The sequence below is a fragment of the Halichoeres trimaculatus genome, unplaced genomic scaffold (assembly GCF_033239565.1).
Source record: "Halichoeres trimaculatus isolate MK-OKI-2021-1 unplaced genomic scaffold, fHalTri1.1 fHalTri1_scaffold_15, whole genome shotgun sequence".
Taxonomy (NCBI): domain Eukaryota; kingdom Metazoa; phylum Chordata; class Actinopteri; order Labriformes; family Labridae; genus Halichoeres; species Halichoeres trimaculatus.
The window spans coordinates 11,870,426-11,890,619 of record NW_027437193.1 but is presented as its reverse complement, the minus strand read 5'-3'; the positions used below and the strand labels follow the sequence as shown (position 1 = coordinate 11,890,619).

The window sequence follows — 20,194 nt, the reverse complement described above, 5'->3', positions numbered from 1 at the left end:
TTGCAGATGTGTGTAATAATATATTGTGATTGGTAACATTCTGACATTAAAAAAAAAACTTTGAGCTGTAGCGAGGAGTTTGTTTGCATGCAGAGTGGTTTCTATTTCACCTTACAATGAACAAAAACAGGCAGGTATTCTTAGGAGAGGTGTGTCAACAGAGGCTTGTTTGCACTTTTTGTGTGGTACAGCCTATTTCCTGGTTCACCTGCTGTGATTGGAGGCCTGAGGGTGCAGCAGGTGAAACCAGCACTTCTGAGAGACACGCCTATCTTTGTTCCTCTTCAGTTTCAGTACTGAGAGCGTCAGACATGATGGCAGCAGCAACTATTTCTATAGAACAAGACCAGTTCAGTTGCTCGGTGTGCTTGGAGATCTTAAGAGACCCGGTGACGATCCCGTGTGGTCACAGCTACTGCCTGGTCTGCATTGAAGACTACTGGAACAGGGCTAAGCAGAAAGGCCAGTACAGCTGCCCTCAGTGCCGACAGGTGTTCAACCCCAAACCTCTGCTGAGCAGGAACACGGTCCTGGGAGAGGTGGTGGAGAAGTTACAGCAGTCTGGACTTCAGAACTCTGCCCAGAACTCATCCAAACCGGAAGAGGTGACATGTAGCGCGTGCACAGTGAGGAAAACCAAAGCAGTGAAATCCTGCCTCGTGTGTTTGGAGTCGTACTGCGTGCCTCACCTGAAAGTCCACGATGAGCGCTTTCACGGGAAGTCCCACATGTTGATCGCAGCTTCAGACCAGCTGAAGGAGAAACTGTGTCCACACCACGACAAAGTCCTGAGGCTGTACTGCCGCACTGACCAGCAGTGTGTGTGTTCACAGTGTGTGAAAGGGAGACACAAGGGACACGATGCTGTCACGGTGGTGGACGAGAGAGCAACGCAACAGGTGAGTTCCAGTCATATTACAGATTTCTGCTTGATTACACCTTTTATCCCTGTGTTAGCATACATCACATCCAGCAAATGCAACCCAATGACATCATAAGGGTCACCCCTACTGTCCCATAGAGTGTTTATGTGATAATAAGCACACATAATGTTGTGATTACACATGAAAACCTTGAATTAAATGTGGCTTAGAAAAATGCTGAATAACTTGCTGGGTTATATTGTTGGTGTTAAGTTTTGTGGAAGTCTCTTTCATTTCAGGAATGCTTTGATATTTTGAGAAATATGTGAAATATTCGCTTGTTGTCAGACAGCTAAGGAAGAATTCAGCACCACTCATTCTTTGGTGTTAAAAGCAGGAACTGTCAACCAGAGAGAACAATTAACTCAGACTGTGTCAGGATTTTTAACTGCCTTGAAAAAAAACAAAAAACAGCTTTTTAAAAGCCATTGCTAACCATTCAAAACTTCACTACTCTGTGTCTCCATGTAATGTTCAGAGTTAAAATAGGTTTGGTTTCAAGGAAAAGGAAAATTGCCTAAAATTGATGCAAATTGTTCCAAATCATGTGAAACTACAATCTTTGAAGTTATTTCCCTTGAAATCCCTTTTTCTAGTCAGAGGTAGGGATGGGTACCTTTTACATTTGAAATGATACAGTACAGGGCATTGGTATCTGTTCCCAGCGGTACCAGGTTACGGTACTTTTGTGTGGTAAAAAATATAAATTTGTTTAAAACTAAAACCTCAAAGTTTTACAACTTAAAACATTTATTTCTCAATATATAAACTTGCACTACTGTGTCCATGTCCATCATGGAAGATCGACTCCTCTTGCACACCTTCACAGTTACAAGTATGGGTTTAGGTACTGAAACATGGTACCGTTTGATTTTGCATGAATCGATACCCGGTACTACAGATGGAATTGGGTCGGTACCTTTTAAAGTGCTTAATTTGGTTCCCATCCCTAGTCAGAGGTTCTATTTTTAGAACATTTTTTATTCAAATTTATCAAAAATTATATATAACTAGGGGTGCGCCGATCACAATTTTCTTGCCGATCACCATTCACCAATCTTTAAAAAGCCTGACCTGCCGATACCGTTTTTTCATTTTTTAAATTTTTTATAACTGACAGCATATACCTTTAATGTTCCAATCTTGTTTTATTGAAAATCATTGAACAATGCCTATGAAACAATAAAAATCTCTATGTTTTAACTGAAACAACCAATAAAGTGTCCTGAGTTTTAGGTCTCAGAGCAAAAAGCAACAATGGCTGGCTGTCAGACCTCCTCGGAGGTATATAACATCAGTTTCAGGATGAGCCAATTAACAATCACCGATCACCGATCCCCCAAAATTAAGGAAATCGGCACGGATCAATCGATGCATGTCTATAAATAACTAAACAAAACGGTTTTCTATTGAAATAGAATAAATAAAACTGCTTAGAATAGGGCTGCTCGATATTGGAAAAAACTGACATTGCGATTATTGCGATATATATTGCGATATTAAAAAAAAAAAAATATTTCACCAGATGACTTCAATAGCTCTCTTTGGGAAGAATTTGGTTGACTCACAGTGACACCATTGTATTCCTATACTACCGTTAAATCCAGGCTAAGGGGGTTTATCTGTGAATGATGAAGATTGCTGTATATAAAAGGGATCCAGGAGGCCATGTCTCTGTATGAAATAATAGGCTTCAATTTCAGTCGCTTTTTTTCCATTTCTTGCATCACATGGGGGATGTGACTATTGCGCATGCGCATATTGCGATGGCGATGTTCAAACAATATATTGTGCAGGCCTAGCTTAGAATTCAGGTGTCCAAATGTCATATTTTGAAGCTTAGGCCAAAATAGAGGTCTTAACCTGAAGTACCTTTATTTTGGGGTAAAAAGCCTGTTTACGGTTTTCACGGACTGTGACAGGAAAAAAAATGGAAAGACTTTTCCATATGTGTCATACTCACTCAAAACCTGAGACACTTCACTTTGTTTGCAGAAAATTAACTTAACTGACAAAAAGTCAGGTAGTGCTTTACAAACACAGGGAGAAGATGTAACAGAGAGGATAGGCAGTATAAAAATGCTGCATTTGCTTAAACAAGTAACAGGATGCCTGTTTGATTAAGACTTATAAGACTTGTGCAAATGTGGCAACAACAGCAAGTGTATGATCTTACATTTAACCCTCCATCAGAGATCGAATTGGATACTTGTGTGATGGCATTTACAAAACTGAACCTCCACAGCATGCGCCATATTTGTGTGTTCAGATTTGACTTTTATGGCTCTGACAGAGAGTGCTAATTGTGATGCAAAAAGCAGCAGTTTACCCTTTAAAAGCCTTCATCAACCATGTCAAGGCAGCTGCTGTGCCCAGTTCAGCTGACTGTGATGATAAATAAAAAACAGATCAGCAAACCAAATAGGAAGAAAAAACAACTGACTTGCAGATGTTTTGCATATTATCAGTGCACAGGCATTCAAATGATGGACCTCATGCAGAATCCAACTCGTTCTCAACCAGACAAACACACTGCAGTGGACTAAATGTTAGAAAATACTGACTCTTTACAAAGCCTCATGTTGATTATTTGCTAAACGGTTTTAATGCCTCTTTAGAGATCACATTAGAATGAATAAAACAGAAGGTCAGCTCATTTTGATTTTGTTTGGGTTGATAGAGTATCAAGCAGAAGCATAAAACAGACCCTAAAAATGTGTATCTGATGTGAAGAATGAAAGATTTATCTTTTATTACAAGCTTGAATAAAAGTTTCAGTTCTTCAGATACTAAAGAAGGAAAGTTTTAATCCAGTGTTGCAGGCTTATGTTGGACTCTGATGCAACTGAGTCAAAAGACTGGACTGATAGAGCAAAGACCTTCCAGCTCAGTCCAAACCTTTTGAGAGTAAAATCAAAACTTCCCACCTGAAGCCTGAGGGAATGAACTCTGATATTCATCTTTTGTACTCTCTCAGAAAAAACTCCAGGAGTCGTCTTTGAAATCTCTGCAGAAACTGAAGGACGCGGAAAAGGAACTCAGATACATTGTGAAATACATAAAGGTGAGTGTTTACTCTGTTTACGATGTTGATGACACGCTGTCAAAAGCGTGAGTGGCTCATAAAAAAAGGAAACTTTATCTTCCTCAGCACTCCACAGAGGCGGTGGTGGAGGAGAGTGAGAGGATTTTCTCCAGGCTGATCCGCTCCATAGAGAAGCAGAGCTGTGAGGTGAAGGAGCAGATCAGGAGGCAGGAGAGAGCGGCTGTCTGTCAGGCTGAGGAGCTGCTGGAGAAGATCCAGAGGGAGATGACAGAGCTGAGGAGGAGCGCAGCTGAGCTGGAGAGGCTCTGTTGCAACGAGGACCACCTTTACTTCCTGCAGGTATGACATGAGAGATAACACGGCTCGGCATGTGGGGAGAGGTTTGTGCTAACTTTCTATGGAAAAATTCAAAATTACAGTCTGTTACCACCACAAAACAGAAGGGAACTCTCCAGCTCAAGTTTTACACAGTACAGTTTTGTTTTGGGCAAGCTCGTCTTTAAAACATGACTTTCAATCTTAGTGTCCATTCAAACATCAACACCTTTAAAACCAGAAACCTACTGGTGTTTTCTTTTGACAGCTAAAAGTGTCCCTCAGTGATCCCGTTCTCTGTTAAATTACTGTAAATTTAAGTTTTTTTTTACAACAATAAGGTTGACAGCAGGAGTGCTTGAGTCTGCATTTCTCAGTCTTGTAAATACAGGCTCTGACCTTGAGTCACATGACCTTTTGAAAGATATGTTGATAGTTTCAAAGTCAGTGTGTAAACAGCACTGAAAAAACTGAAATCTTGACAAGTGGTTTTGTCTTATTTTCAGTAGAAAGTGCCTTTTTAGACTTAATATGAGCCACATTCACCTGACCAGTCCAGAAAAATGTCTTATTTCAAGTTATTTAAGGACAGAAATGAGGTTGAATTGTAACAAGTAAAGAAAATCTGCCAATGGATAAAGAAAAAAAGTTACTTGTATTACGACATTATTCTTGTTTTAAGCAAATTTTTCTTTTTCCATTGGCAGATTCTTTTTTTTTACTTGACCTTATGTTTGTCTTTAATCAACCTAAAACAAGACATTTTTTTGGACTGGCCAGTTGAGTGTGGCTTGTATCAAGTATAAAAAGAAAATTTTATCCATGTAAATAAGACAAAAAATAAATAAGACAATAACACTTGATAAGATTTCAGTTTTTTGCAGTGAAGAGAGGAGAGAGAAAAGATTTTGTCTGTCGTACCCCTGTTTTGGTGAATTTTGCGCACATCAAAAAGTCAATAAAGTCACAATAATTATTTAAGTGTGCATGAAGAGAGGTGTGAAAAAAATGTAAAGTGTTTCTGTAAGAAAGCTTGTGACATGCAGAGGTAAAGCTAAAAAAATATATCTTTTTAGAGAAATCTTTTTTGGTTTAAATAAGGTGTGTTTCACATCACAACAGGAAGTTTTTATGTTATTACAGCATTGTTATGCCCTCGGCCAGGACACATCATGATGCACATTTCCCCAAAGTCCCAAGCAGCCAGAAGGACAAACAACAAGAGTGGAGACCTAGTGGTAATCTAATAACAAAAAAAAAAAAAAAAAAAAAAAAAATTGCAACGACAGAAACCAACTGAAAAATACCTCCAGGTGAAAACTCATACAGCTAAGCTAACTCAAAGCTCTTACAATGAACTACTGTATCATGCTATAATGGGAAAGTTATCTTGTTTCAATGAAATAAGCCATTTTTTGAGACGTAAATCAGTATAACTGGTATTGTTTAGATGTCAAAGTCGTCAAATCACTGCATATAATGTTCCACTCATGTTTGAATCAGGAACCTGAGAACAGATAAATCATGGAATATCACACACTTTAAAAACTTGATGCTTGGGTTGACATGGTGAAGTCATGCAATCTTCTGGTACGATAGTTTCCTAAAATATCAACAGTGGTGTATCTGTGTTTCGTGCCATTGTGACCCTAAACTGCCTAAAATATATCTTGTTATAACATAATGTGGTTCCCGTGACAAGTTAAATGGTAAATGATTATAAAAATACAAGTATCCTGTAATATTGTTATAACTTTTATGACAATACTGTGAAAGTATCTTGTTATAACGTGAAAAGCATTGGCATGTGATTTTTTTCACATTATATTATGATGCTGATTGTTGTTTTTTTCTTGTGGCAGCAACATGCCTCTGTAGAAAATGAAGTACTAAGAAAACCCAAAGCAAGAACCAAAATCTGATGCATTCACTCATTTCAGTTGCTCCAATTCTGATGTCAAATCCTTTTTTATGAAGTATGACATGTTTCATAGAAGATACGAGACAAACATTTAACTAAGCATATTAAAGTGTGCCACTGTCAAAGTTCATTATTCTAGCCCAGTTTTTCTATATTTTTTTCAAGCTTTTAATGTTTCCTTACTTGATTTGTTTCCTCAGTGCAGCACTTGAAATGTTTAAAGTTCATAAAGCAAAGCCATCTCATATCATGTGTTTTGAGCAGATCCAGTTACTTATCGCAGCTGTCGGTTCACAGTCTTTCATCCTGCCAAAAGTATTTTGTTGTAGTTGTTTAATTCACAATCAAATCCCGCTGACTAAACAGATTTTTGTTTCTCATCACTGCAGAAGTGTAAGTCCCTTCACTTCCATGTGAAGAGTGTGGAGATGCCGAGCACCGACGCGCTTCAGTATCTGATGTATAAAACCATGAGAGGAGCTCTGGCTGACGTTAAAGACGGTCTGGATGAAACTCTCGAAAAAGAATTTAACAGAGTCTCTGAAAAGGGTTTGTATGTGTTTATGTCATTTCCATTTTGTTTTTTCCCCAATATCAATAATTAATGTTCACAAACTCTTTTTCTGTATTTCCAGTCATGTCACTGAAGGAAACCAACAACCAAACTACCTCTGAGAACTCTAAAGGTATGAGAGATTTATTTTCAACTCAACAATTGAATTCACTCTGATCTGGATCCTACCTTAAATAAAACTTTATAGTTCTTTGTAATCTGATTAGATTTGATCAATTCCTAGTGACAGGTTCTTCTTTTTTAACCATATTGAATCAAATATTCACTTTGTGTTCAGATCCAGTCTGCTCTTAGTTAAAAACTTCAGGCATAGTGTACCTTTGGCCTCAAAACTCTGTATGACCCTTTTCCCAGCAGTGACAAATGTTTTATTTAAAAGTGACCCAATTTAAGCTCCAATTAGAACTGAAGTTTATCAGTGCCATCAGCACAGTCTTATTCTGCTTTCAGTTTCCTTTAGCAGGGCCTGGAGTCACTTCTCCAGTCTGGAATCATATGTTTTATGCACTCTACGCAGCAAAATTTGTCTACCCCTAAATCTTTAAGATATTAAAACAGCTTGATTCTTTCAATGTCATTCTTATGCCAGGGAAGTATCCCATTCTGTTGTGTTTGGTGTCTGTTATCTGCTTCATTTTGCAGCCAAGGAGGCAGATATGTCGTACAACTCCGACCCCAAGACAAGAACAGATTTCCTTCATTGTAAGCGTATTTTTCATTGCCCTCAGTGAAATCCAACATAAAGAAACTTAAGACTTTAGTGTCTAACAGTGTGAATCTCCTCTGTTCAGATTATAATGAAGTATCCCTGGACCTAAACACAGCCAACCCCTATCTATCCTTCACTGATAACCGCAGAGGAGTGACCACACGCCTGGACCCTCAGCCCTACCCGGACCACCCGCATCGCTTCACCAGCTGGGCCCAGGTGCTGTGCAGAGCCGGCATGGCAGGACGCTGTTACTGGGAGGTGGAATGGGCCGGTAATGGAGGAGTTTCCATTGGTGTCTGCTACAAAAACATGAACAGGAGTGGAGGGGGGAGCGACAGCAAGCTGGGACACAACTCTAAATCCTGGAGCCTGGACTGCTCCCCTTCACTGTGTTCCTTTCAGCACAACAAGGAGAGTGTGACCATCGCTGCTGTGGGTTACAGCAGGATAGGAGTGTATCTGGACTTCAGAGCGGGGACTTTGTCTTTCTATAATGTTTCTGATTCAATGGTTTTACTCCATAAAGTCCGGGTTGTGTTCTCACAGCCCGTCTATCCAGGATTCTGGGTGGGGTTGGGTTCTACGTTGAAGCTGTGCTCCCTTTAAATGTGGAACTTTCTCATCAGTCCAAGAACAAAAGAAAAAATTGAGCCTTAGGAGTAAAAATAATGAAACTGAGACCTGTTTCCTGTGCTCAAAACTTTTCATTTTATTTAGCCGAGAGCAGCAACACTTTGGTGGAGCAGGTTTGAAGCCTGTGTGGAGTTTAGATCTTATTGAAGGCAGCAACGTCTACACTCTGGACCTGCAGACACAGAAAAGGTGTACAGTTATTTAAAAAAATGTACGTTTTTTTTGTGCATGGAGTCCTTTGTTAATTTAAATGCATAATAAAGCTTTGACAATGTAAATAATGTACAATTCTGAGATGTAATTTCCCCCTGCATCAAGAACTAAAAAGCATCATCATGTGAGATCACCTTCTGGGAAAACTCTCAGCCAGGGCCTGTCCAGCGTAACTGAATTCACCCAACAACATCTCCCAAGCTCATCAATTAACGCATGTTATCTTGTTTGTGTAATCCATTTAAGACATTAAAGCAAAAGACGACTATTCCTCGCTGTGCAAGGGGGGTTGTAACATGACTCAGGCATGGACTTTTCAGACTGACAGAAATCAGAGTGTTAACTTGAGCCAAATAAGATATTTTTCCCAAAGCAATTCATAAACTAAATTTTGAGAACATGGAAGTTTTTATTTTTTTCTCAAAGCCGGGTTCACTTGATTTATCTTGAAAAGGAATGAGATATTTCCCTTCCACACATGAATCAACAGAAGTGTTTCATCAGAGGTGCTCACTGCGTCGGAAAATGGCTTTTAAAAGATTCAGGAGCAATATGTCCGATGAGACCGACACAGCTGTGATATAACCTGAGCAGATAAATTTAGAGCCATCCACCTGGCTACTTTCCACCAGAGTTTTCCTCCTCATACAAACAGTTCCTTAAATTATACACACAGTTGTAACTTACAAAGTCCTCGAACTTGGTGATCTCCTCCTCCAGGATGTCTGTGCCAACTTTGTCGTCCTCGACCACACAGTTGATCTGCAGCTTCTTGATGCCGTAGCCGACAGGCACCAATTTGGATGCTCCCCACAGGAGTCCGTCCATCTGCACGGAGCGCACACACTCCTCCAGCTTCGCCATGTCGGTCTCGTCGTCCCACTGGGGGAGCAGGGAGGAGGAGGGGGTGAGGCGAAAACAGAATTATCGAGACCATGAAGTTACAGAATTAACGTGCAGTGTGCTCACGTATGACAAAGCATGCAAATTTACCAGATGAATGTTAAGTTTATTTACACATCAAGGTTCAATGTAGCTACATTGAAAATACTAAAACCAGGAGATTGCATTACAAGTTTCTTCTACACGCCAGTGAAGCATTTAACAAAATGAATAAATGATGTAGAGTGACAGATTTCTTATATTTAATGAATTTTCTATACACCTTTCTCATACTAGAAAACAATGTGCTCTGCTTTTATCTGCTTCATTGAGAGGAGGATACGTACGGGCTTGACGTCGAGCAGAATAGATGATTTAGCGATGAGGGCGGGTTTCTTGGCTTTTTTGGCTGCATAAGCTTCAATGCGTTCCTGCTTCAGACGTTCTGCCTCTTCGTCTTCATCATCACTGCCAAACAAGTCCATGTCGTCATCGTCATCAGAGGCATCACCATTCACCTGTTTGACTGGAGCAGCCTTGACTGGAGCAGCCTGCTCAAAACAATGGAAGAGGGAAAAAATTACTTTTCCTTTACAGGGTATATGCTGAAATCCTGAGTTTAATTTAATACCTTTTTAAGACTTTTTAAAGAACCTTTCAAAAAGTCTTAAGACCTTACCGCGACTTTAAGCTGCTATTAGCAACCAATCTTTGATGATTGTAGTTTTCATTTTAACATAAATTAGATAAGCTAAGAAGGAATAAAGCTTGAAAGTATAAATGAAACTAAAGGCAGGTTAATTGACATTCCCATTACCACAACAAATAACAGTTATTTAAGGCCAACTTACATAAAATACATATGGATGGCTACTAAACTACTGTACAAACTGAGTTTGTTGTCACATTAGCCTACAAATATGATGGGCTGCTAGTGATACATATAGCCCGCGCCTCACAAAATTACAACTTTGCTTGTTGTCACGTCTCAAACAACAGCGGTACGTAACTGTATCTATAAATGCCTTATCTCATCCCGTAGTATCCAGTAAAAAGGTGATTTTAACAAAGAAAATTTGTTGCAAAACAGCTGAGATCAGGAGAAGCTTTCTCTAAATCGTAAGAATCTAAGACCCCAGGTCATCAAAAGTCAGAGAAATTTCTTCAGGAGGCTTGAGAAACTCTTATGATCTAGAGTGAAATATTTTGAGACACTAAAGCTTTTTCCAGATCCTCACGCTGGTCTGTGATGAGTGTGACGAGCAGAATGATGGTCCAATCACCAGGTGTGGTTATTTTTGAAGGTTCAGACCCTGAAAACATTTTTGAAACAGATGCACTATTTCTGTGGCGGATATATGAAACTGTCTGTCTGGCGTGTCAGATTAGTTTGAAACATTCGCAAGGAGGAAAATAAATATTCATGGATACTTTTGGAGTCAAAGCTTGAATACCAATGAAATTTAATACCTCATAACATTACGATCAAGACTTTTTAATACTTTTTAAGGGCCTTAATTTTCCCACAATTGATTTATCAACTTTTAATACTTTTTAAGACCCAGCGGACATCCTGCTTTATTTTTTATTCTCCTCCCCATTTTCAGAGAAAGAAAAGAAAGATGAAATGCACTGTGTCTAAAAATGTAAATCTCAGTAACCCACCTTGGCACATGGCACAGCTGCCGCTGCAGGGGTCTTTTCAAGCACGGCCACTCTGGTCTCCAGCTTCTGCAGGGCTGCTCTCATGGTCTCCACAACTAACAGCGAGCAAAGTAAGAGATGATTAGTGTTCAACAAGCTGGCACAGATGTGAAAGATGTGAAAGAAGTCAGCGCACACTGTCACACCTTTGTGCAGATTCTGGTTCTCCAGCTCCAGGCTCTTCATGCGCGCAACCATCTCCTGATCTCCATGTGAGGATGACTGGGGGAAGAAATCAAACAATTATAAAGTGTTCTGTTCAGAGTTCAAAGTCATGTCAACATCATCATCATTCCAAGCAGGTGAAAAAAACAAGAGGCCCAAAAACAAACCATGCAGGATTGGCCATTAATCACACACACAAACAATGCTGGTGTTAATATCAACACCCTTGAGTTTACAGAGCAAAAATTATTTTGAACAACACCTGAAAAAGTGAAAATTATTTGATTAGAAATTACCGACCCACCTCCACACACCCACACAGTTGCTTTTTAATGGGATCAGGGACATTAAGGAGAGAATTTAATTAGCTTTGTTGAAGAAAGAAAAAAAATCAATACCTCATATTTGTTCTTATTAAATATTAAATGAGCTGACACAAAATTGTCAAAGTTTTCAAAAGAAAAAAGTATGAAATGATAAATTAAATGAGCACTGCGGTCTCGATGGATTTTTCATTGTTGCTTTCAACGATTGATTCCTGTCTCCAAGGCGTCATCAAATTATGAAGTATTGATCTTTCTTCACATTTTCTTCAACAAAAGTCAGTTTTTTCCCTTCATGCTTTTGAACGTCCATCAGTGAATGATCTCTGGTATTTACAAGGATTAAAGTTTGGTCCATGACAATTGAGCTTTAAAAATTAAAAACATGAGAAGGAAACATTTGGTGATGGAGATGAGTTCTGATCCCCAGTCTGAAATTATACACAGTTGGTGGTATTTAGGTTTTAAAACATAAGCAAACAAAGCAGTGTGTCGCAGGATGAGACTTCTCAGGGCTGTGGGTGATAGCAGCTCACTCCACGTCAGCACACCCTGACCCGTCTGTCTCAGCCATGCAGCATTCTCAGGCCTTGGCAGCAAATCTGAGCTGATAAAGACGACTTACGTTTCTGTGCTGCCGTTTCTGCTGGCGCCCTTTGGCCGGATGCTGGGACGTTTTCGCCTACAAGTGCCCGTGTGCATGATGGTGGAAAAAGGTGGAGAAGGCAGAAAGAAGAGGAGTGGTTGCAGGTGGGAAGTCAAATACTTAAAGACTACCGGTGAAAGAGAAGAAATCAAAGAAAAACTGAAAACAATATATCATTTGAAGAGTGAAAGAGAAAAAAAACAGATAGTCCTGTGGCAAACTGTTTATTTACACCATGAAGGATAAACTGGCATCTCATTGCAGCAATGTTAAAATGACTGTTCATAAACCTGAAAGGTGGATATTTTCACTGAGCAGCTCCAACATAGTTATGTAAAGAATAAAATAACTCTTCAGTCAGACCAAGGGTAAAAGAGACGGGGTTCACATTATTAGTTTGGAGTCAGTCGTAATGTTCGGTTAGCAATTTATTCGTCCAAACTTCTTTTCAATGGTTCTCAAAAAGGCTAATTAATCCGACAGTGACAATTGAAGAGACCCATTTGATGAATCCACCTAAACTAGGGATGCATCAACCCCAATCCTGATATTGGATATTGACCTGATTCAGCCCCTCAAAGCTTTATCAAGTATCGGTGTGAAAGGATTGGGCTGAACTTAAAGGGGACATATCATGCTTGTTTCTCCTTTTCACTATGCCAGACTAGGATGCCTGTAAAGCATTTCTGCCCTCAGTACAAGTCATTTAGTTCCTTTACTGCCCCACAATAGCGTTCTCAATATCCTCAGTTTAGGCCATTCTGAAGATCTCGTTGAAACGCTCCGTTTGGAGAATGACCTCCGGTAACCTCGCAACGTCACAGCCCTTTGTGCTCTGATTGGTCAGTTCTATCAGAGGGGCGGAGGGGGTAGAGCCAGGGGGCAGTTTTTGCAGCATGGCAGTATTTACAAAATCGCCATACTAGATGGGGCAGACCGAGCGAGTTTGCCGTTTGCCAAAACTTAACCGTAAGGCATTGATAGCACTAATAAAATGGCAGAGTGTAGGATATGTCCTTTTGTATTGGACCCTGAGTCAGACCCAGACGGTTCTGCAGCTCAGGAGGAAGAAAAAACACCTCGACACAGATCATCTCAGGACGCTTCAGTGTGGTGAGTCAAACTGGTACTGTAACATGTATAGTTTATACGTTTATACTCGGCTCTTGGTGGGTGTATCCCTCGGTGGCGGTTGTGTGACTAACTGACATCACAGAGGAGGAGCTGCTTTATCAGATTACTTCAATAAAAAGAAAGGATCCTCATGTCGTGATGAAGGTCGAAATCTCGAAGCCAAATGTCAATGACCTATTTTCAGAGGCATCAAATCTCATTCTAGGATATCAGAAAAAATACAATATCTCATTTTTTGAAATTTCAGGGGGTGTAAGGTCTTGTTTTCAAATTTATTATTTTATATGTAAGCATTAAATCACGGATCAGCATGATATGTCCCCTTTAACACTGGTATCAGTCAATAGCCAAAACCCAGGCATGGTTATGGAGAAAACTTGGATCGGTGCATCACTGACCTTAACCGTTAGATTTGAACACACTGAAGATGTGGATTTTTACCCACAATCCCTGTTCTGTTTTTGGTGCAGACGGATAGAAACAGGGATGTCTTAATCTCAATCTCAATGATCAGATAAGATATTTTTCTCTTTTAGTTGGATTAACAGTCAGTATATCAGCCAAACATCTCCTCGGATCATTCATGCCACAGAGCACGATTTGCTGCAGAATGCTAATGTGTCAGCATTACTGAGCAAACTGCTCAAACAACAGTTGGACCCTTTTTGTTTTCCTCAATGTGTGAATTAAATAGTGAGGGACCATGTATTGCAGAAACCAGGTCACACTGATAAACAAGTTTGTCCAAGAGAGAGGACTTACCACCAGCTACAGAAATCATGCCTTTGTCATCTTACAAATACAACTACAGAAAGTGGTTGAGCTCTTAAAGCAAATTACATTAATGAAACAATGAACTTCACAGCAGCTTACAGACTGCAATAGAAAGTTTGGTATAAGTGAACAGAGGTAAAGAAGAAAAAGTGTTTCATGCCACTTAATTATTGAAGCACAGACTTAGTGGCTTTAATTCTCATTTCTTATTAGAACATCTATTCCCCTGATCAGGGCCTGGTACCTGAACATTAGTGAGCACAGTCCTGCCAGCGCAGGGGACCTCCCTGCAAATCATTTGCAGCACAGTACTCACTTCATTTATAGACCAGGGATTTAGCAACGCCCTGCAGGATGTATACAGTGTGTGTGTGTTTAAAGCAGCGGGAAAGACAAGAAGCAGCATGCACACAGAAAAAGCAGGACAGCATGTACACCTCGTGTAGGGGGTGTCCTGCTTCTGAGAGATAGCCTGAAAAGGAACCATGCTTCAAACATGGGTTATCAAATAAATTGAGGATGCTCAGCCAATCAAAAACAAGTAAATGCAGTGCGTGGGTTTATTTACTTGTGCTGATGTTGCAAAAGAAAGATTTCAGTAATTCTGGCAGCAACAAAGAGGGCACATCAACCCAGTGACAACCTGACCTGCAACTCTCACAGTGCAGCTGTTCTTATCTCAAACTAGAACATGCTGTACTAACTGTTAACCATTTTTATTACAACACCTGCAGAGAAAGGAGTAGAATATAAAAGAATCACAGCACAAAGAGTAGGTTTTGTTTTGAGGAAGCAAGTTCAAACATTTTCACTAGTGTTCAGGGAAAAGCAGAGCCATGAATGTGAAAATATAGCACAAAAAATAGAATCAGTAATAAGAGATTTGAGTGGAAATGTTGCACACAGCTGCTTTGAAACTTGGACTTTCCTTTAATCTCTCTCCTTTGTGTTTCAGATAATTAAGTGACTCCACTGCTGCCCCGAGCAGCCTGAGAGGCAGAGACAGCTGCCAAACCACCTGACCCCTTCTCACTGGGACGAGTCACTTCTAAATCGAGTGGCTTAACTCGTATGCACACAGCTGCTCCGAGCCGTGGCTGAGGATTATGTAACGACAGCTTAATCTAACTGGGGCAGTGACTGATAGGGCGCATGAACCGAGCAGGTGTCAAAAACTTGAAAGAGAGCAGCAGGATGAAAAATGAGGGCACAAACAAAAGGTGGTGATATGAGCGTCCTCGTTTCTCAGACTAAACCAGCTCCTGACTTTGTCAAAAAAAAGGGATCATTCTACCTGTTGCTGCTGTGTGGAGGGTCCGTTGACTCCCTCATAGAAGCACCTCTCTGCCTCATCATAGCGATGTTTGTCGAACCAGATGTTCTCTGAGGCGAGGCACTGAAGTCCACTCATCTTGGTACTGAGAAGAGAAAACAAAAATTTAGACGAGTGATAAAAGCTTCACATTGTTCCACCTCTATTAACAGCAATATGAAGCCATTACAGCCAGAACAATCATTTGAGCAACAGAACGTGGCTCCATTAAACGCTTGAGCAGACAGCTTATTGTACAGGTTACATCATGCAGAGCCTTAGGTGAGCTTTTGGTGGGAAAAGGAGAGACAAACAAAGCGTAGCACAGACTTTTTGTGTAACCATTAACACAGTTAATGGCAGAATAACAGGTATTAGTTTCTGTAAACTCAAAATGAGACTACTGCTTAAATATTTTACCTCCCTTCTCATTTTGCTGACCGGTCACTGCAGCAGACAGGCATGTTCACATTCCTCAGTCTGTGAAACAGTTGCCTGGTCTGCAGAGTCTGGATTATAGAACAAAAGGTTGGCCAGTGCACACTGACAACACTCCCTTGGGGACAGCGCGGGTCCACTTTGTTGTAAGATTACAAAACAATGATCTGTTACATGAGACCTTACAGTACAGCGCCACTTCTTCGCAGCTGAAAGGGAGGAGCTTTTTCAGGTAAGACAGTTGTAAGGCTAACTTAATCTTTGGAAGCAATAACAGCAAGACGGCAGGAAGATGACGAGTTTCTTTTGCTAAAGTCCTCTAGCAGCGATGCTTCCTCCTGAATGCACAAGGTTTTTAAACCTATTTTCAACTGCTGAACTCGCACCAAATGTAACCGCATCGTGTAAAACATTCAACACCAAACAAGTTAGATGACTGAAAAAAGCCAAACAAATATGCAGACAGACACTGAATATCAAGAAAATACACTTCCAAAAACACTGTAGGGGTTATATAGACCTAAAAACACACATCAAGTCTCTCCCATTCCCTGTGTGAGGTTTCCATACTTGTCCCATCTGGGTCTGCTCTCCGTCTCAGAGAGGCCTCTCTTCCTATGGCTCGGCCCTCTGCTGCCTTTGCTTCCCTGCTCGGTCTCAGAGGAGGTACGGTTGCGGCCTCTACTGTACTGGCGGTGAGGGGTCCCAGAGGCCTTCACGGTGACCGGGTGGCCTTCATGCTGCTGACCGCGGTTGCGGTTTGACTGGAAGGTCATATAGCCCCTGGTGTTAGGACTTCTGGGAGAGGATGATAGATGTCCGCTGCCATCAGAGGCGAATCGGCGATGGTAGCCGCCCTCGCCTTGCTCATGGGCACTGCGGTGGTGGTGCCCCATTCCCTCACCCTGCATGTTGGGGCTTCGACCATAAGAGCCTCCCTCCATTGAGCTGCTCAACCACTCCTCTCCAGAGCTGTGGCCCTCAAAATGAGACAAACGCATGTGTTGCTGTGGTCTACCAAACTGGACTTTGTCCCCGCTGATGACGCCTCTCTCCAGTGTGGGAATATTTCCCTGCCTGAACGCCCCCATCGGTGCAGTAGCATGCTGGGGGGCTCTTCCTTGTTGACGGTTGGGGAAAGACTGATCCATTTCTCTTTTAGGGAGGACTCTTCTCTACTCACTTGAATTTCCAGTTTGTATGAAAAGAAAAGAAGCAACAGGTGGAAGCTAAAGGCATTAGTTCAGTGTGAAGTTAGCATCCCAAGAGCAACTCTGCTTATTAAATGCATCACAGGAAGCTCATAAAACCTGATATGTGATGCTGGTGTGATCAGGAGAGCAAGAACAGGCTGGATTGATCAAAAATGCTTCACATGTTTCAATATGCATAGCATTTTGACATGAAACAACATGGTTAGGATGTGTTTTCAGTGTTTCCTTCATGGCCAGTTTGCAACTGAATTGTTACAGATGGCAAATCGTTCAGAAACAATTCTACGGTAAATAAAAAGTATTTAATTCATATAGATACATAACCGAGAAAAAATTAGGATTGGTGCCGCCTTTTAGCAACAAACGGTTATGTCCAATCAAAGAGGAAACACTGTCTTTGTTATTATGCTGCATTGACTGCTATGTTAAGAAGTTAACATGACCAAAACCCCGGCCTGTAACAGTGTGTGGCTCACCTTTGCTTTGGCATGCTGGAGAAAAACGCACACTTCCTACTGTGAAATGGGATATTTATCATAATACACAATGTTGCTAATAACTCAAAAAAAATCACACAAGTGGAAATTATTATAACAGAGAAGTGACATTAACCACAGTCTTAAGTGTTTATAACAGCTGCACCAGCAAGCAAAGACAGCACCCCAAACACACATCTAATGTTTTCATGCATCGATTTACCCCAAAAATATATTAAACATTTTTAGCGCACAAACCTTAAAAAAAACAAAACAACAAATATAAAACCCCTGCTAGTATGAGTACTTACTAACAAAAACATGGGTGCTCCCAGCACTGTTAGTGCAGATATGCAGTTCTCAGTTGCCAGTTTGTTCCAATCTAATGAATCTGATATCGCATCTCTATTGTAAAACCCTAGTAAGAAAATACTTGATACTTTTATTAAAGAAATAGTATACACACAATGATTTGGGATTTGGGGTTTACAGTTTTAAGTCACTAGCTTACACTTTGCAAAACTAATATGCGTTTCAGTTGATTTAGAGTCTTGTTCTTATGTTTTTCCATCGTCATATTTTAGGCAGAGATGGGTGTGTATTTGCCTTACATTATAATTAAGCAGTCACCTTGAAATGTGGAGTTTTACCCTGAAAAATTAACTTCTAAACATGTGTTTATCCCCCCGTTGTACCTCGTAAACTGGCAACTGGGTGTAAAACACGTTTAATCCATATCTTAATCATCACAATATAACACAACGGCAACTTAAACCACTGCATGCTTTTGGGCATTTTTGCTTTAGATGGCTCTAACATCACTCACCTTTATATTATGAAATGGAGAGCTACCGCCCGACAAAGAAAGGAGAAATGATAAAGACATTATCATACAACTACAAAACAACTCACATAATTTGTCTTGGGTAATGAAAGCTAATTGCAACGATAATGCAAATCTTCTAACTTTAGAGGAAATTACTTTCAACGATAAATATAGGAAGCCCACTTTGCCCACAGAAAAACTGACAGTAAGGCAAGCGAGTTAGTGACATATTAAGGAATTCGTGGTGCATTATCTTTGACTTGTTTACTCTCTCACTAGCTAAAGTTAGGTTTGTAACCGGAGGTTTTTTTTTTTGACAGCCCCCAGGAACTTTGTAGTCCATTGACCACGTGGCGCTTGAAAACTTCAAATTCCTACAGAGCTTATCAGCCTCTACAAACAGCACATTTTTGTTATCTTCAAGGTTGTACAAACTCAACGTCACTGAACTTACTCTTGGCTTTATTCGACGTTTTATGACTCGTTAACCGTCCCCTGGCGTGCTGCCTCGGCTGTAATCCGACGGGAGAAGAGAACTTGCCGTTACGGGCCGCCTCTATTCTCCAGTGAAGGAGGGGGTGGAGAAGTAATCTTTTCACGGTTTTTCGGTGCTTTGACAATTAATTCTGTATTAATGACGTAAAACTGTCAACAGATATCAGAAAGGGGGGGAAAGTGTTCTGTAAATCCTGGAATCACGAGAGTTATGTGTTTTGCTACTATTTGCACCGGTCCTCATGATTGGTATAACCCTGTTCAGTCAGATACTACATTTCCCAGGAGTTCTAGCGACTGGCCGTTGATAGTTGGGTGACCTGCCGTTGAGTGTTTTGACAGGCCCTGGTCCGGATAACACGGCTGTGATTTGGGGTTGGTTTTTGACGCCTTTTCGTATTTGACTCTTGAATCTTTATGTTTAGACGAAATAAAACTTTACTGAGCCTAAACAATTTTAAGGCTCAAATTCTTTGTACATTAAACTTCCTTGTTTTTCTCTCACTTTCGTGCATTTATCGGTCTGTTTTGTCGTCTTTGGGGCTTTAAATTAATTACTTAGATTTGTACACAGCCATGGAAGCCCATTTCTGAAAAAGGCAATGTCAACAATAATTTATCATAAAAATAATAATAATTAAAAAAAAACTAAAACTCTTGACTTACCAATATTTATTTATTTATATTTATTTATATTTCAGTGAAAATGGGTTTCTGTAGGCTATATAACGATATGTTGTCTATATGTCAAATACAGTAAAGTATTACTTAAAGTTGGTTTGTAGTGATAGCAAATACTTAGTAGCTCGAGGCTGACAGTTACACTGAGACTTTAGCTTACCAAACACAATTACTTTTCACTTCTTTATTGTACTGCAGGTTAACTGACAGAGTATTTCACCCTTAAATACAAATGAACTATTGAACATTTAATCTTTACTGAAATGAACTGTACAGCAATGTGACCTGATATATAAAAAGAATGTAAATTTTATATGAGTCTAAGAACTAACAGTCAGCTATGATAATTCAACAGAATATCCACTGCTGAAATCTCATATTTCAAAATAAGACTAATTATACAAAAATCCTGTATCAGATGTGAAAACACTAAGATTAATATGATGGTCAGTGTATTTGAAATAAGTGAGACCTACCAGAGAAATGTGTATTGACGTTTTTTCTAGCTAAGCCTGAAAGCCAAGTTTAGCTGATACCTCAAAAAAGGACCAAAATTTTAAAACTTAAGTTTAACGACAAAGCAAGCAGGAAAAGGAAAAGTCCTTGCAGGCCACGCTTTAAAATTAAATCCATGTCTCATGCTTCAGGTTGGACTAAAATGAAGGCAGACATTGATTAATAATGTATCATTCACCGAGAGAGATTTTCTTCAGGGAAAAAAAGGACAAATCCACAAAGTTAAAACTTTCAAATTATCCTTCTCTGACCCTTTGATGTTCTTGGCTGG

The 20,194-nt window shown here is 40.1% G+C and overlaps 2 protein-coding genes across 9 annotated transcripts; one reads left to right on the top strand and one right to left on the bottom strand.

Moving 5' to 3' along the window:
• Nucleotides 1-254: 254 nt before the first annotated feature.
• LOC141804839 (E3 ubiquitin/ISG15 ligase TRIM25-like) lies at nucleotides 255-8,272 on the top strand. Its single transcript, XM_074689471.1, has 7 exons — nucleotides 255-899; nucleotides 3,901-3,987; nucleotides 4,075-4,308; nucleotides 6,595-6,754; nucleotides 6,841-6,891; nucleotides 7,422-7,481; nucleotides 7,571-8,272. Exons 1-7 carry the CDS (start codon nucleotides 312-314, stop codon nucleotides 8,095-8,097), a joined length of 1,707 nt encoding a protein of 568 aa, XP_074545572.1. The 5' UTR covers nucleotides 255-311; the 3' UTR covers nucleotides 8,098-8,272.
• On the bottom strand, nucleotides 8,176-18,945 carry eef1da (eukaryotic translation elongation factor 1 delta a (guanine nucleotide exchange protein)). 8 transcript variants are annotated; one of them, XM_074689473.1, is made up of 10 exons: nucleotides 18,686-18,945; nucleotides 18,232-18,253; nucleotides 17,406-17,444; nucleotides 15,260-15,383; nucleotides 12,037-12,093; nucleotides 11,070-11,145; nucleotides 10,885-10,979; nucleotides 9,567-9,770; nucleotides 9,025-9,219; nucleotides 8,176-8,296 (listed from the first exon to the last, which is right to left on the bottom strand). In XM_074689473.1, exons 3-10 carry the CDS (start codon nucleotides 17,417-17,419, stop codon nucleotides 8,258-8,260), a joined length of 804 nt encoding a protein of 267 aa, XP_074545574.1. In that variant the 5' UTR covers nucleotides 17,420-17,444; nucleotides 18,232-18,253; nucleotides 18,686-18,945; the 3' UTR covers nucleotides 8,176-8,257. The 8 variants fall into 8 exon arrangements, with proteins under 8 accessions (XP_074545574.1, XP_074545576.1, XP_074545579.1 ...); XM_074689475.1 differs by having other exon boundaries at nucleotides 17,406-17,441; XM_074689478.1 differs by lacking the exon at nucleotides 17,406-17,444 and having other exon boundaries at nucleotides 18,686-18,944.
• Between the last annotated feature and the right edge of the window lie 1,249 nt (nucleotides 18,946-20,194).